This window comes from Petromyzon marinus, chromosome 3 (assembly GCF_048934315.1).
Source record: "Petromyzon marinus isolate PM22_M1 ecotype Great Lakes invasive population chromosome 3, UKy_Petmar_22M1.pri1.0, whole genome shotgun sequence".
Classification (NCBI taxonomy): Eukaryota; Metazoa; Chordata; class Hyperoartia; order Petromyzontiformes; family Petromyzontidae; genus Petromyzon; species Petromyzon marinus.
In genome coordinates this window covers 17,079,984-17,096,351 of record NC_133669.1, presented here as the reverse complement: position 1 = coordinate 17,096,351, position 16,368 = coordinate 17,079,984, and the positions used below count along the sequence as shown (strand labels likewise).

Genomic DNA, 16,368 nt, shown 5'->3' with positions numbered 1-16,368 from the left:
TATTGGGTGATTGTGCTGCGTTGGCAGTGGTTGCCACTGGCACGCAATAAAGTTCATATAGCCCTGTGAGCCATTCGGCTCTTGAATCGGGTGTAACCGCAACAAACAAAAACATGAACAAGAAAACATCTTATGAATAAGGGCCATCGCCTGAAACGTCGCCGGTTGTATATGGGGGGTTTTTCCGTTTAAAGTAGTCTTATTGACCATTTTTTTGCGATACTGAGTTGGCAGTCGTGCAAAAGCGCTGAGCAAAAATTCATGACATCCGTTCCTCTTCCAATGTCAAATTAAAACGTATTCATCAAGAAATGTAATTCTTATGCCCTATGGTGTAAAGTTTCCAAGTTTTTCTCAATGGCCAAAGTACTATGAAGAAGGGTAATTGCCAGAAACGTCGCTTATTACGCACTGCTCCCGGTAAGGCCGTGTTATTGACGAATATGTTCAGTTGTATGTTAAAGTGAGTCGTCAAAAGTCTTAAAAGGCCACTTATCGAACGAAAAAACGACTAATACGGCCGAAAACAAAGGTCAACGCCACGATGACGTCTCCACCGCCACGTCTCACCCAGCCGCGATGACATCATCCCCGACATCCCGTGTCAGCTCCCGTAATGACGTCACCGCACAGCACTTTTTAACCCGTGGACCGCCCGTCGGCGATGACGTCACGCCGCGTACGCGCTTTTTTGTCATTCCATCACCCGCGCAAACCGGTGACAATATCTGACCAATGACGTCATCGCGTAGTTCATTTGTACTCTGTTACAGGGCGATGGCCCTTATTCAGATTTATTCCGTTGTGTCACCACGCACAGGCGCAAATAAACAGATTTATTCCGTTGTGTTACCACGCACAAGCGCAAATAAACAGATTTATTCCGTTGTGTTACCACGCACAAGCGCAAATAAACACATGGATTTGGCCCCTAGGTCGACTGGCTTTCCAGGCCAACATTGAATAGTGACACATAATGAATTCAGCGTCATTGTGGAGAATATAAGTAACAAAAACAGGCAATTCGCCTCCCACAACATCTCTCTCTCTCTCCCCACATCAAATGACGTACAACAATAAAATGTTTTTACACTTGCCATCAAGTAGCCACACGGTCTTCATGCCAAAGATTCCCCGTGTAGCCTGCACAGCCTCTTGGGGCAAGTGCTGTTAGCGAGCAGCACCTATGAAGGTTAGCACGGGGGTGGGTGGCCAACAACCACGCCCGGCCGCCTTTGTCTCCCCAGTGACGATTTTACGCATTACACCAGGTACTCATTTGAGGCCGAGTCGACCTAAGGGAGCCGCAGGATCGGGTTAGATAATCCTCACTGTTGGTCGTGAGCGGGAATCGAACTCGGCTCCCCGGGGTTTAGTAATGAAGCGCGCTCACTGCTTCTGATACCGCTTCCCATTGCATACAGGGGGGGCCCAAAAGTCAGGACAGGCTTTTACATTTAATTTACGACTGGCATTAAAACATTTTTATTGTTTAGTCTTTAAGTTAATAACGTATCAAGCAATATATATTCTTCCTTTTCAGATAACATTTACAAAACTCGACCAAGAACCCTTCATGAATTTAGACGAAACAATTGATGAATGTTCAACGATTACACGTGCGATCTTATTTTTTTCAATTCCTAAATTAATTTCAAAAGATAATTCATGCATACATTTACGTGAATGGAAATCAGTTTGAAACGTTTGTTAAAAACAAATGAAATCGCCCGATGCTATTGTAAAAAAATATTATTAACCCGTGTCTCCTTCTGGGGAAGTGCATCTTATCACGTCGGCCACGTGTTAAACTGAGCCATATCCTGGAATTTCCAGAAGGCGGTAACTTCTGTACAGCAAAAAATGTTGACTCGACTTGTGCCATCTACATGGGGTAGAGAGTAGTTGTTCTTCACTAATTTTCCGAGGGGTGGGGTGGGAGGCACTTTCGCCGATAAGGCATCAGTGTGTGAGGGCCGCCACTCATTTCGATCCATTGGGGTCTGACAGCATGGCGGGGTGTTTTCGCATTTGTTTATTGTCGGGGACTGCACTAAAGGCCACCAGGGGCTGCCAGTGGCCCATGTATGTATGTACGTGTATCAATCTTGATTTGAAGCTTTCGTGACTGCAGGAATCTTTGGTTCTTTCGGTAAAGTCACGTAGGTGGAAACAATAATATAGATTCTAGATTTAAAGCTTTCGTGACTGCTAGGATCCATACTCTTTGGTTCTATTGAGTAAAGTCACGTAGATAATCACGACGTTTCAAGAGGGGGGAATCTGCTGATGCAGGCTGTTTTTATAAAGGTTTAGAGATAGAGATGTAGCCAGGTAACTTCTGAAAAAATAATCTAATAGCTCAGTGGACCTTTACCTGGTAAGATAAGCAATAGTTGGGTTTAATTGTTTTACTTTTCCTGTACTTTGCACTCCTATCGATTTTTTGTACTGTTGTTGTAACGTTCTGAGCTGTCCCTATTGGACATCTGTGAGAAATACAAGCGAAAGATGACGTCACGAATGTGACCGGGTCGCGATTCGTTATCCGCTCTGATGACGTCATCACTCAACTCTTGCGGTTGACGTTAGCTCCGCGCGGTGACGTCACGACCGTTCTACGTTCTCATTGGCTGAGCCGACCCAGCTGCTGAATTTAAACTTTTGTTGCCGTGAGTAGTCGCTATCGCCATACGCCCCCGCCTTCGGTCTACCCCACATACAAGTTACGTTTTATATTACGTTTATATTTTGACTACTTTTGTTTTGCGCCACGTCGCGTCCACCGCCATCTCATTCAGAGTTAAAGTAACGACACGATATCGAGCTCTCCTTTGAGTCAGGCCTGAGCTAGGCCTCGCAAGTTTTAATGCATGGTACGGTCGAGTAAATTCGCATTATTAATGTTAATCTATTGCTATACGTTGTAAGTGTGTTTGCCGATGCTTAATCTGCTTCGTTCCATTTGTCCTTTGCATTTGTCGTGGTTAAATCTACATGTTTCTGAAATTTGTTTTAAATATACGACCGACACGCTGGTGATTGTTAAATCGGTGAACGTATTCGTTATGGATTTACCTGTGGAAACGTGGGGGGGAAAAACCGCCGCTCCCACACTCGCCTGAGCAAACTCTTGAGTTCAGCGTCCAGTGGGAAATCACAATCGACTTGTGACCACACAACAAAGTTCAACGCGTGTACTTGCGGTTACGCAGGGGGTCGGCGTTGTGCATCGTCGTCAGGTTTCGAGTTAACGCGTCGCTTTTTTTTTCGGGGCGGCCTTGGCTACAGGTGGAGGAGCGCGATGGACGTCACGACATCCTTCGCCGAGTTGCTCGCCTCTCTCAATGAGATGGTGGAGCAGCGGCTGCAGGAGATGGTGCGCGAGGTGGAAGAGAAGCACTTCGTCTGGCTCGATGAGATTCTGGGAGAGGCCAAGGGGCGCTTCTGCTGGTGCGACCATATATTATCCTGGGTTCTGTGTGTCCACTGAGCTGCGTTATTTGCGAGCCTAACACTAACCCCCCCCCCCCCTTCTAAAATCAGCACGCAATTGAAATTGTCAACATTCAAAAAATGCTGCTAGAAATTATGCCGATTGTGGTGGAGCATGTAAGTGCATTTTGTTCACTGGAATCTTTCGATTGTGATTCAAGCTTTGCACTTGTAAATATTCACAATGGTTTTTCTTTTCAGAAAAAACACATTTGTCTTCTGAAAATCAAAGGTTCCCGCAATTTATCCAAGATGGTCTTTTTTGCGGCATCCATCTTTGATGTTGGTGGTGATGTTTGATTTTTTTGGTGGCTAAGGTGTCGAATTTGATTAATGTATCACCATTTTGAACGAATTATGTTATATGCTCCACTGGGAAGCCATCATTGTTTGGTGCTGAAGGCTTAGAGGATGCTTGGACTTGGAAGCAGCTATGTGTTTATAGTATGTTTGTGCAATGTTCGAGTGACTGATGTGCGTGTTATTTTAGTCTTTGTCGTGGGCATGTGTTGTATGTGCTTTTTAGCTTTGTATTAGTAGGACGTGTACTATTTTTTACGTTGTGTGATATGTGTATTAGATGTGTTTGTGAGGTTCTTGTGTATATAATGTGTATTTGTGATATGTTTGTGTAAATTGTGTCTGTGTTATGCATTGGTGTGTGACACTACAGTGGAGAGCCTGAGTTATTACCAAAGACACCGTCAGCCAAGAACCGCCAAAAGAAACGCAAGTCCCTTCTCGTTAAAGACCCCAGGAAGTACGTACCAATATCGTTTGTCTGCATTGCCTAAGCCTGCATAAATGAGTAATTACAGTTGTGTGTTCTTTGCCATCTACAATCAACTCTGCTGTCATTGTGATCAGAATGCCCGGTTCGCTCCGGGAGTCTCAAATGTAAATCCCAGTTGGGGAATGACTCGGCATATCTTTTCTCTGGGGCTGACAAATTGAGTGCTGTTTTGCTCCCTGGGAAGCTAGGACTAATTGTCCTGTGTTGAGATTGGCATGTATCAAAGAACGTGTAATTTATAGGCCTGTATTGGATAGATTCACAGATTTATTCCTACCATCAAAATTAAGGAGAATAAATCATCCACGTGAGAACAGATTTTTTTAAATTGATGGTTAAAATCATTGTATGTGGTATGTAGTAGATTCACGTGACACCTGCATTCACTTGAGGGCATTACAATTCAGAAAAAAATATAGATATTTTTTAAACCTTCACACTTGAAGAGGTGAACTTTGCCCTACTCGTTGGAGCAGGGAGATATTTGACATTGACCCGTTGACTGTACGAGCATACGCTGCGCGACACAATGCACTGTGTTAAGTGCACGTATGTGCATTTAAATGTATGTACGTACGTGTGCATGCTTCCGACTGTCCCTGCTTCCAGATGCTCGTGGGGGTCCGGCCGCAGAAGCAGTGCTCGCCGCTCACTAAAGACACACCCTTACCCGATGCTTGCGTCCCTCGCAGAGAGTGAGACAGCAGCACCCTTGGTCAAAGCTGCCCCACCGGCCACGCCGCCGGGCGAGCCGGTACTAGCCATTGTCACAACGACATGCAGTGGCAAAGTCGAGTTGGCAGTGGCACCTGCGGAGGAGAAGTTTGTCTTACAATGTAATGACGGTAGTGGCAGTAGTGACTTGGAGACGCAGGCGGGACCTGGAAAAGTCAACGAACCAGAGTCGAGTGAAGTCGCAGTGGTGGAGCCTGGCTTTGACAATATCTGCCGCACCCTCATGAAGGAGTTCACCAACCTGACTGATTCACCTACCCCTCAGCCCACAGGTGTGGCTGTTTGTACACATATCATTTGCAACTGCTGTTTATTATTTGCTTTTCGTTTACCTTTTTCTCCATATGTTATTCTGATTGTGATATCAGCATTATGCCACGAGATGAAATATCCATTTTGAGTTCTCGCAGCGAATGCCCTGCGGAAGCAGATATCACACCGATTTCCGCGATACCTGCAAGCGACCTTGGTCCATAGAGAAGGGGGTAACACTGTTTTGTTAGGTTGATGGCTCACACTTTTGATCTAGCACTTTGACAGTTACGGTTGGTGGATAACATGAATATTTGTGAAATACCCAAGCCTCCTGGGCTATGAGGTGGTTAGGATATATTGGTTCAAAAAGTGAGTTCATTAACCTGCCTTTAGCTTTGAGTGATATGCTCTCATGCACATGGTTGGGTTGCTCTAGTTTCCTCCCAAAAGCAAAACAAAAGCTCTTAAATACAAATAAGTAATGCAGCATCCTACTAAAGAAGTGCTTTGAAGCTTTCCTAGATATATAAATGGCATTTAATGTTATCTTAGCAATGGCCTATGCATTGCGTCGATGGATGCTGCATTAATCACCAACCTTTCGCCCTATGTTGCTGTGTTGGTACTGTAATTTGTCATTTAGGAAATGCTGATAAGGTCCCAGAGCGACTGCAGGTGAAGAAAAATGAAGTGAAACAGGAGAGACCCCACTGCACCCTGACGAGGTAAGGGAAGTGGAATTTTGCACAGTGTCCATGCCAACTAAACTCTGTAGAATGTCTTAATTAAACCTGGATAACGGTGAATTTGTCTGCACTTCTAGGTAACTATTATTCGTGAAACCGCTTGCATAATCACCTCTGGTGACCAACCACTTCAGGTAGTGGAAAACATTAATTAGATCTACATCATTACCAGTAGACCTTTGCCAGTACCAAAATGTAATAATAGGGTTTTTCCCCTTTTTTTGGCGTCCTCTGGTCTAGCACCAATTGAGACGAGGCTCAAAAGAAAGCCATCTCTGGTGTGGAGCAATCAGTTTCAAGGACAATGCATATATTATCAGTTTTTTTTTTGCATTTTGACCACAAATATTGTGGTTAATGCACACATGATTCCTAGTAAAAAGGTTTCAGTTTTGTTGCCAGAAAAAAGGGGGAAAACCCTATTATTATGAATTGGATCAGTTTACCATGTGACTCATTCGTAAAACAGGTGAATACTAAAGGTTTTTATATTCATGAAGAGTCGTGTACATTTATTCAAGTCAGGTGTGATAGTGCACACCTGTAAGCCAGCGCTTAGAGGCAGGGATGTGGATTTCCTGAGTTATCGTATGCTGCAATACTCAAACCCATGGGTCTCTGAAAGTACTGTATGTAAGAAATGGAAATATACCAAATTTGTTCGTGACCCGTCTGTCAGCCTTTGAGCTACCTCCTCATGTGCACGGTAGGTATTCTCTCTGCACTGATTGGTTATTGATTTCTTCCTACATGAAGTAAAATATTCTATCATGTCAGACAGTCCTGGACAGCTGGGGGAAGGGATTTCCAGACTGGAGTTTGCAGAGGAGATTGAGTGCCTTCCTACTGAACAAAGATTGATTGGGGGCTGTTTTTTTGTGTTGTGCCTTCCAATAAAATGGAATTGTCCAAACATCCTAATGTACAACCCAACTGCGATAGTCACGCAACTTCCTGGATAGACAAATAGCTATAAGTGCTCTAATAATTTATTGCATTAGTCAGTAGGGTCTGTTCGTCTATTTCAATGTTGTTGATCTGTTGCAGTGCTGTTGATTTACGATTATGTGATCCGAATGTGTTACTGCACAGGTTGCAGAAGAAGAAGGAGAAGAGTACAGAGAAAGAACCACAGAAGGTGCGTGCTTCTCAAATGTGTGGTGTCAAGCCTCAATTGAAATGACATCTTGCTATTAAAACCAAAGAGGCTCGTCACATAAAGGGACGCTCTTTTGGTTACGATGTGCTGGTTAAATCGAGGACATTGAACTTGTCACTGGTTAAGAAAAGATTTCTTGGTTTTGAACAGTTACATTTATTGAATATATCGCCCTGGTCAAATGAATGCTTTAATTGTGATGTTTAAGACAAATAAATGCTATGTGACACACTTGTTAAATGACGGCTTTAATTGAATGAGATGTTTAATACAAATACATTCAATGTGACACACTGGCTAAATGAAGGACAACTTGCAATCCGACTCTTGGATTAAATAACGGACATGAATGTCGATATGATCCAATACTTAAAATGGGAACACATTTTATTATAGTGTATTGGTTATATAAGGTATATTACATTTTTCAAATCGGAGAGGTGGTTGCATGTCCGAGAATTGAGCTTGAACTACTGAGATCCTGTATTCAAATCCAGGTTTCAGCAGCCCATCATTAAACTGGATCTTTAAGTGTGGAGAAGTTATGGTCTCAATGGGTGCACACAAACACCTTAAGTTTTAGGAATCCCTTTGATCAATTGTTCAGTTTTTTCTATAGAGCAACACAGTTTTATACAAAAAAGCAATTATATTTTTTCATCTTTTCTAGAATTAACATGACCCTATTTTACTGGCAGGAGATGGACTCGACAAAGCTAATGGATTAATACTTTACATCTTTTTTGGAAAGCATTAATAAAAGTCACTGAACTGACTGCCTGGCAGAAGCTGGCCAAGGTTTTGCGGAACGCATCCATGCGGTCGATGCGCAGGAACCCCGGCAAGGACGTTGTTGCAACCCCCACAAAGACTCTGCTGACGAGCACACGAAGCAGCCCTACCGTGATGTCCACCGCCCCTTCGGCCACCTGCTCTTCAACTCCCATGTGCTCGAGCGCGAGAGGTGAGAAAAGCACCAACCCACACCAGGGGCCATGGATGGGGAAATTGTGGACGGGGTTTAGTGGTTGTCGTATGCACTCACTGCCCACGCCCTCTTGCTTATGAGCCTAATTCATTCCGGAGACCCATTCTTAAGTTGAACAGTTCGTAAATCAGAACACTAATGCACTGTATTTAAATGCCAATATGGTCAGTGTTATGAAATGTGTTACGGTTCAACAAAATGGGAAGTATTGTTAAACTTATGACATATTGTATATTTGCATGTAACACTAAAAAAATACTGTATAGTAAATAAAACGAAATAAAGTAACATAAATAGAAAAAAACTTTTATTTTCACTTAGCTTGAGTCCTGATACTGGCTTGCATGTCGGAAGTGGGGTCAATGAGACGCTACAATTGCACACACACAGAGCATGTGCACACCCACACAAAGACACACATGGGAGCATGCACACACACATCCCAACAATAACAATCCCCCTTATGGCCTTAACAGGCTTGTGGGGCAAGTACCCTTAGCGAGCAGCACCAATGAAGGCCCGCACGGCACACAAGGGGTGAGTGGCCAGCGCCACGCCCGGCTGCCTTTGTCTCCCCAGTGGTGATGTTTACACACTGCACCAGGTACTCATTTGCGGCCGAGTCGACCTAAGGGAGGCCCAGGTCCCATTCAGAAAATCATCGCTGGTATTAATCGTGAGCGGGCAGCACAGTGCGCCAACCATTGCACTACTGCTCCCCCCACACACCCGTGCTCACACAACGATAGAGACCCACCGTATGGCTTTAAGAGACTAAGAACAAGTGCTGTTAGCGAGTAGCACTTATGAAGGCCCGCACGGCACACAAGGGGTGGGTGGCCAGCACCACGCCCGACTGCCTTTGTCTCCCTGGTGATGATGTTTGCACACCGCACCAGGTACTCATTTGAGGCTGAGTCGACCGAGGTAGACTCAGGACCAGTTCATATAATCGTCACTGGTGTTGGTCCCGAGCAAAACGCAAACTCAGTCGCCACTTTCGAAGCGCAGTGTGCTAAACACTACACTACCGCTCCCCAAACACTCACATTCACACACTCATTTGCACACGCAAACACTCCCAGTGCGAGACCAACTCGTTACATCTTCCGGAGGATCGCTCTTCTGAACAAAATAGTTCCACGGTTCAGTTTGCAAGTGCGAGTTCGCGTTTTAATTCAATGTTATTTTTTTATATTGCATGGATGTTGATTCGTAAGTACGGGTGTTAGTAAGTCGGGTGTTCATAAGTCGAGGATTGTCTTTATAATAATTGTGAATCACATGAATGTCGGTGTAACACAGTGAGCACGTCAAACTATTGTGGGGTTTTGTGTATGAAAGTTTTCATTTAAAGCAAAGCAATGTGTTTGTTACAGAGACTGGAAACGATGCAGATGCGATGCAAGTGATAAGGTGAGTTTCCTTGCCAGGCAAGTGTGAATTTCACATTTAAGGCTCCAGTTAAGAATCGGAACTAAAAACAAATAGCAGGTGGGTGCTCTACGTGGTTAACATTTTACTCCAACCAATGTACTTTGGTATTTTTTGTAATGAATGTTGTGATAATGGAAGTGGTGGTGATGTAGAAGGTCATTGTAACAAGGGCCAGGGTGTTGAGGATGGTGATAGCATTAAATAGTAATGTTGACAGTAACAATAAAAACGGTAATATATTCGTTTATTCACACGTAAGTAAGACAGAGCAGCGGGACACGCTGCGGCTTCATACATCAATTCAATAATAGAAAATAAAAAAATATATTGGGGGAAAGTGGTGAGGGTAGCAATGCAGTGTTATAGAGGGGAGAGGGAATGATTGTGATGGTGGTGATTAATGGTGATGTGGTCGGGGTGAAAATCTTGGGTGATTCTGGTAATGGTAAAGCTTGTGAGTGGTGATGATAGTGATGGTAATGTTTGTGATGACATTGATAGTGTTATTGGTGATGGTGGTAGTGATGGTATAATGAAGGTAGTAATGTTGCTGATGATATCCTCCCTATGATGCAGGAGACCCAGCCTCAAGCGACCCCTGCTCATCGGCTTCAACATCACCCCGATGAAATCACCGCCCAGGAAGAGACTTCAGACCATCCCAGCCAAGGTGCTCAAGGTATAGCTCCTGCGCTTGAGTGTGAAAGCACAGCAGTTGTCTTTGTATCGATTCAGTTATCACCATCACCAGCAATTATAAATCCTCTGCTGGATTCTTCAGGCCCCCACCCCCCAAGTCCACCGCCACATCCCACAGTCCTGCGATGCAACAGTCCACCCAGCACTTGATTTCATCACTCCATCTCTGCCGTGGATAACCTTTCGGGAGCGTTATCTACCTTCGCTGCCACGCCATAGTTATTTTCGACCACTGGTCATTATGCCTTCTAGAGACATTGTACCTAAGGCCACTTTTGTTAAGTCACTATATCTATGATTTTCATATGTGCTTTAAGCCACGTGTCCATCTTCAGGTCTTCTAATGTAAGATGATAAATTGCACATGCCCAAATGACCCTTGATGCTCCTTTTCTCGGATCTTGGAAACGTATTCGGTTTTTAAACCTGAGTAGTGTTGTACAATAGGAATAACAGGTGCTGTAAGCTTGGGCTGTGACATAGCCACGAGATGGCAAAGAACTTAAATTAAGGGGGTATGCTGCATGCTGTATCATTCTGCATACTGTATCCTACTGCTCAGCCGTGTAGCTCACGAAAGTAGCTTGTCGACCACTCAGAAACCGCGTGATAATGGGCGCGTTTCAAGTTGTACAAAAACTGTTCCCGAATAGAAGAACCATGTTATAGCAATAACGCGTTGTGCGAACACACATTAAGTGAGGACTTGCCATACTCCGGTTTCCTCCCACACAAAGTAAAACACGGATTGAAAAGGAATTGGTGAAACATACCAATGCAGCACCTACCTAAAACAAAAGCATCTTAAGACTCATTGAGGCTTTTTAAATCAATGTGAACATTATTGTGATGACATCCCCTCCCTACCCCCACACCGTGAAGCGTGCAGTGACTTTTGCAGAGACTGGGCCACGCAGCTTTGTGAGCCAGATTTGCAAGGTTTTTACACCAGGGAGGCCACTTCTGGTTGGGCATCCCACAACCCCTAAGGCCATTGTCAAGCCCGACGCCCTGCGCAAGGCTGACTCCAAGGTTTGAGGATGCCGGCCCCCTCCTGCGGGGGTGGTGAGGATAGGAGTTGTGGATTGGAATGAGGAAGCTGGCAGGATTTCCTGTTACAGATTGCTGTTGTTGAGCGTCTATAACCAGTTAATTACGATTGTGTCCAAGCTCGGGAACGAAGCAGGGTTGAGCCTTTGATAGGTGATCACCATGCATAAAACAGGTGTCATAGATGGTTACATTGACAGCAGAGGGGCATTGCAAAAAAATGCAATATTCAATATTTTACTTAATAATGCTCCAACGTCTACACTATCCGCCTTCACCAACCCACACTGACAAGTGGTGGTGCAGTTTAGTCAAACAACCCTGACGATCCACATGGTGTGGGGGAGGTCCTCATCCAGCAGTGCAATGTCAAAAATAGCTGTTGAGCATGTGAAAAGAGTTTTAACAAACTGTAAGATAAAACAAACTCAAATGTAAAATTCATAATGAGTAGACCGCTATAACGACGAACAATTAGATTTTTGGGCAAAGTGGAACTCGCAATTGGAGAGTTGTGAGTTATGTCCTGGTGAGGGAAACTCGGTCTGTAATATTTAAGGTGCCAATAAAATGAGAACCATTTTTAACAAGAACCATTTTACCGAAAGAACCAGAGAGTAGAGAACCATTTTGTTAGAATTGAATAGTTATCCTATGGATAGACTGACCCACACCTTGCAAAGGTGGAATTCACATCACTAGCTCATGGCCATCAATGGAGACAATAACTACCTCGTTTCTCACATAAGCAGGGAGAGACACTGAGATGTTTCACTTGGCTTTCCAGTTTTTTGTTATGAACAGAACCAGGCAGCCCTTAATAAAATGAGAGACACTGAGATGTTTCACTTGGCTTTCCAGTTTTTTGTTATGAACAGAACCAGGCAGCCCTTAATCACTGTCATTCCACGTGTCTCTCCTTATCGTTTTTGGAGGAGTTTGTAAAAATGTTAATGAGTATTGTTGATAGATCTGAATGTAAATTATGGGTATTTTTGTAAGTCATTAATTAATACTCCTGGTATTCCATTTCTTGATAGAGGCCTTCCTACAGTCATTAATGGGGGTTATTTTGCCATGCTTCATCACGCTGGTCAGAAGAGGCTTGCCCAACAATGGTTCAGAAATCATTCACCACCGATGTTAGCCAATCTCGGGTTGCCAGGTTCATAGTGCAGTACATTAACAACTGCACTACCGTTCCAACCCACTCTGGCTTGTGTGGGTTGCTTTGTCAGTATATCCTGCTTTGCTGTACACAAACCCAGATCTCCCTTTTAAAAAAAGACTTCCCATCTCGGTGAGCATTACTTGGTTATTACTCCAGTATTGTTTTTTCACGAAGTTGCTATCCACGATTTTGGCTATCTGTGAATCGCATCTGGAACTCTACACAACTGCATCAAGAGAGATAAATAAAGTCATGAGATAATCTTGATTTGAAGCTTTCGTGACTGCAGGAATCCATACTCTTTGGTTCTTTCGGTAAAGTCACGTAGGTAGAAAAAATAATATTTCACGACGTTTCGATCTCAACACAAGCAATCGTCTTCAGGTGAAAAAGAGGGCAATCTCATAGTCATGAGATAGTGATGTGAGAATGTGATGTGAGAAAGTGATGAGATAAAGTCATCATGTGTTCTGATAATTTTAATGGATTTAATAGCTTTTTTAAGTGTTTAAGGTAATTCATTAATTATCCACAAATTTTCGATTCACGTGCATTTCTGGAACGTATCCCGCACGACAGGATACTGTAAACATCTGTTTTGGTGGTTGTGGCGCAGGAGAGTGAGCGGCAAGCGTTGGCTGACCAGCTGAAAAAGAAGCAGGAGATGGATGAAGAGCGCAAGCGCAAAGCCGAGGAGACCAAGAAACAGAAGCTCGAGGAGATGAGGAAGTGAGACCTCAAGTGCTACAGCATTAATCATCAAGTTGCTCAGTATTCAATGCAATGCACTTTGATTTGCACAAATCCTCAGCATTGCATTGTGATACTCGATCAGGAATTTCCCACATCCAAATCAGAACCCTCCTAAAAAGTCTCACCCTCAGGGTTGCTTTGCTTGAAACAATAAAAGGCATAGGTATTATTTTTCCAAGGTCCCCGTGGAAAAATGTAATGTGTATGCCGTGTTTTATTTCATGATTAAATTTACAGTATACATTTGTACCCTTTGGTTCTTTCGGTAAGTCACGTAGGTAGAAAAAATATAACGACGTTTCGATCGCAACACAAGCGGTCATGCTCAGGCGGAAGAAACAATCCAGCAGTGAAACTGCTGAATCAGGAAGAAACGTAGCGAGAGAGCTGTTACAACAAGACGCTGTATATGTGGTGAAGGGCAAGAAGGCCTTAATACAACTGACGTGCTTGCGTGCGGGGATGGAATTCCTTTCCAGCTCAGACCCCGCCTGCTTGCCCTTGGCCACATATATAGCCTCTTGTTGTAACAGCTCTCTCGCTGTGTTCTTCCTGGTTCAGCAGTTCCACTGCTGGATTATTTTTTCCACCTGAGGACGACCGCTTGTGTTGCGATCGAAACGTCGTGATTTTTTTTTTTGTTTCTACCTACGTGACTTTACCAAAAGAACCAAAGAGTATGGATTCCCGCAGTCACGAAAGCCTCGAATCAAATTATATATTTGTAATTCGGAAATATTGTCTTTTAGATGCTTTTTGCCACTCATTCCCACAAGGAAAGTTCATTTTTGTATGATTGAGTTAATACCAGGAGCCTGGTTCATTTAGAAAGTGGAGCAGTAAGATTCCACATTTTTGCCTGAATGACGAGGATTGAGAAATGGAGCAGTATTTTGGTAATTTATCTGTCAAACGTCACTGGGAACTGTCTTGCCGTTAAAACCGTATCTATGTGGATCAATGTGGCTATGTATGTATGTTAAGCTTTCACAATGTGCGTAGCCAACCATGCAAATCGAAGGTGTGGGGAAGGACAAATTAAGCACAAAAGCAGTTGTAAAGAAATACTTTTCAATTTATATTTAGAAGTGCATAGCTCCAGCGGCTTCCTAATAACGGACGAGCGTTCTAGATGGCCGCAGAAGCGCATCTGAAAGTGCACAATGCGGTGACCATCTTTGTTCGATGGCTAGCGGCAAGAAAGATGCTATCATCATCATGAGGCGCAAACCGATCGACGAATCGGTCCCCATGAAACACCAAAGGGCGATCCTACCCTGCACTTGCCGCCACGATGAGTGGACGCAAAGGGCACGGTGGGGAAGATCGACCTCAATCGACAGTGCGGTATTGCGTGGCATTGCAGTGTATGGCAAGTTCGCCGCAGCAAGCGTGTTGCATAACGTGCCGGTGTCTGGGCGCGTGCAGGAAGCGTGAGGAGCGGCAGCAGAAGGCTCGTGAGAAGATGGAGCAGCAGGAGCTCAATAAGAAGAGGAAGGCTGAGGAAAAAACGGAAAAGGTTCTCAACGCCACGCACGGCATCTGCATTATTTAGCCTCTTGGCCACCGTATCCTGAGAGTTCCAACTATTCATCTCTGCGTCTCGATCACATCATTGGAATGTTGAAATGCAATTGCAAAAACAATTTAAGGGGAATATATTAACTTTGGATGCTGCGCAAGTGAAAGTTGTGTTTTAGTGCCGTCGTGACTTTGCTTCCACATGCGCAGGAGGAGGAGGAGCGGCTGCGCAAGGCAAACGAGGCGAAGAAGCTCCTTAAGACTCCCGTGCCCCTGCTCAGGTAATGGTGATCACATTGTCAACAGCACTGCTCCTGTCTGTTTCCATCCTCTTGGTTTTGCCCTGGGAGAGTTTTCCTGTTCTATTGTTTTGTTTAGTGCCATACCATGCTAACCACTTATGTATCCGGTGACCCGAGTTTTATTCCCGGCCATGGCTAACATTAATTCCGAACGAGATCAGAACTGGTCCAGGGCAACCCTCTTTCACCGCACTGACTAAATTGGAGAAGTACGGTTAAACAACCCCCCTGACCAACACGGCGTGAGGAGGTCTTTAGCCAGCTAGTAGATTGACAGGAATGAAAATTGTTAACATAAAATTAGGCAGCCCAGGCATGGTGCTAAACCCACAGCACCCCATCATGGGGCATGAGTTTCTTAGTAGGTGCTTTCTGATTGTAATTACCCTTACTGTCTGCAAAGCTAAAAAAGGGCTGTTTGTCGTGTGTATGTGTGTTGCCCAATTGTGATGCTGGGTTTAACAGGGCTGTCAAGATCACCTTAAATCCTGCATCCAAGGTGCTTCTCAACCAATCGATAAAGGTGAATACATAAGCAACCTCGTGCCATTGCGTACAAGGCTGTGCCCTTGTGTGCACGCACGTGTATGCAAGTCCATGTTTGTGTTCGTGAGGAGATGGGGTGGAGTGTTTGATACAAAACACAAAAAGTAGTTCGGTTTGTTGTCCTTCCCCAGACCTCAGATTAGCACGGTTGGCTACATATTGTGCTAAAGAAGTTCTACATAAATACAAAAGCACGTACAGTAAACCCTTCATATTAGCAGGGGATACTTTTCTGGAGAACAGTGCAAATGTTACATCCGCAAATATTGATACTTGCAATTGTATGCATGTGTGTGCGCATGTGTACCTGAACGGAGAGCGGTAGTGTGCGCTACGAACCCAGCAACCTGAGTTTGATTCCCGCTCATGGACAACACCAGTGACGATTGTTTGTCACTGGTACGGTGTGTAAACATTGCCACTGGGGGAGACAAAGGGGGCCGGGCGTGATGTTGGCAACCCACCCCCTTGTGTGCCGTACCGGCCTTCAGGTGCTCACTAACAGCACTTGCCCCAAAAGTCTTATGGCTATACAGGGGATCTTTGTCTTGTACCTGAATGTAAGTGTATATGTGTGACTGGGTTCATGTGTGTTCACGTGCATGTTGGTGTGTGAATGTATGTCTTGCGTGTATGCAATTGTATGCATGTGTACGAGTGCACTTTCATTAATGCACGTTTGTGTACCTCTGTGCATGTGCACTTGAGTGCATGCGTG

General features: G+C 44.3%; 1 protein-coding gene across 1 annotated transcript in view; it reads left to right on the top strand.

The window, feature by feature from the left end:
- The first annotated feature begins 2,702 nt into the window (after positions 1-2,702).
- The window catches only part of LOC116955713 (uncharacterized), a 17,844-nt gene continuing 4,178 nt past the window's right edge, over positions 2,703-16,368 (top strand). Inside the window, exons 1-14 of the mRNA XM_076051873.1 lie at positions 2,703-2,725; positions 3,292-3,453; positions 4,169-4,255; positions 4,898-5,295; positions 5,922-6,003; positions 7,117-7,162; positions 7,970-8,147; positions 9,551-9,587; positions 10,185-10,287; positions 11,190-11,339; positions 13,145-13,257; positions 14,710-14,800; positions 15,013-15,083; positions 15,570-15,627. Of these exons, the coding sequence (XP_075907988.1) occupies positions 3,305-3,453; positions 4,169-4,255; positions 4,898-5,295; positions 5,922-6,003; positions 7,117-7,162; positions 7,970-8,147; positions 9,551-9,587; positions 10,185-10,287; positions 11,190-11,339; positions 13,145-13,257; positions 14,710-14,800; positions 15,013-15,083; positions 15,570-15,627 (1,563 nt within the window). The 5' untranslated portion in view covers positions 2,703-2,725; positions 3,292-3,304. The remainder of the gene's footprint in view (positions 2,726-3,291; positions 3,454-4,168; positions 4,256-4,897; positions 5,296-5,921; positions 6,004-7,116; positions 7,163-7,969; positions 8,148-9,550; positions 9,588-10,184; positions 10,288-11,189; positions 11,340-13,144; positions 13,258-14,709; positions 14,801-15,012; positions 15,084-15,569; positions 15,628-16,368) is intronic.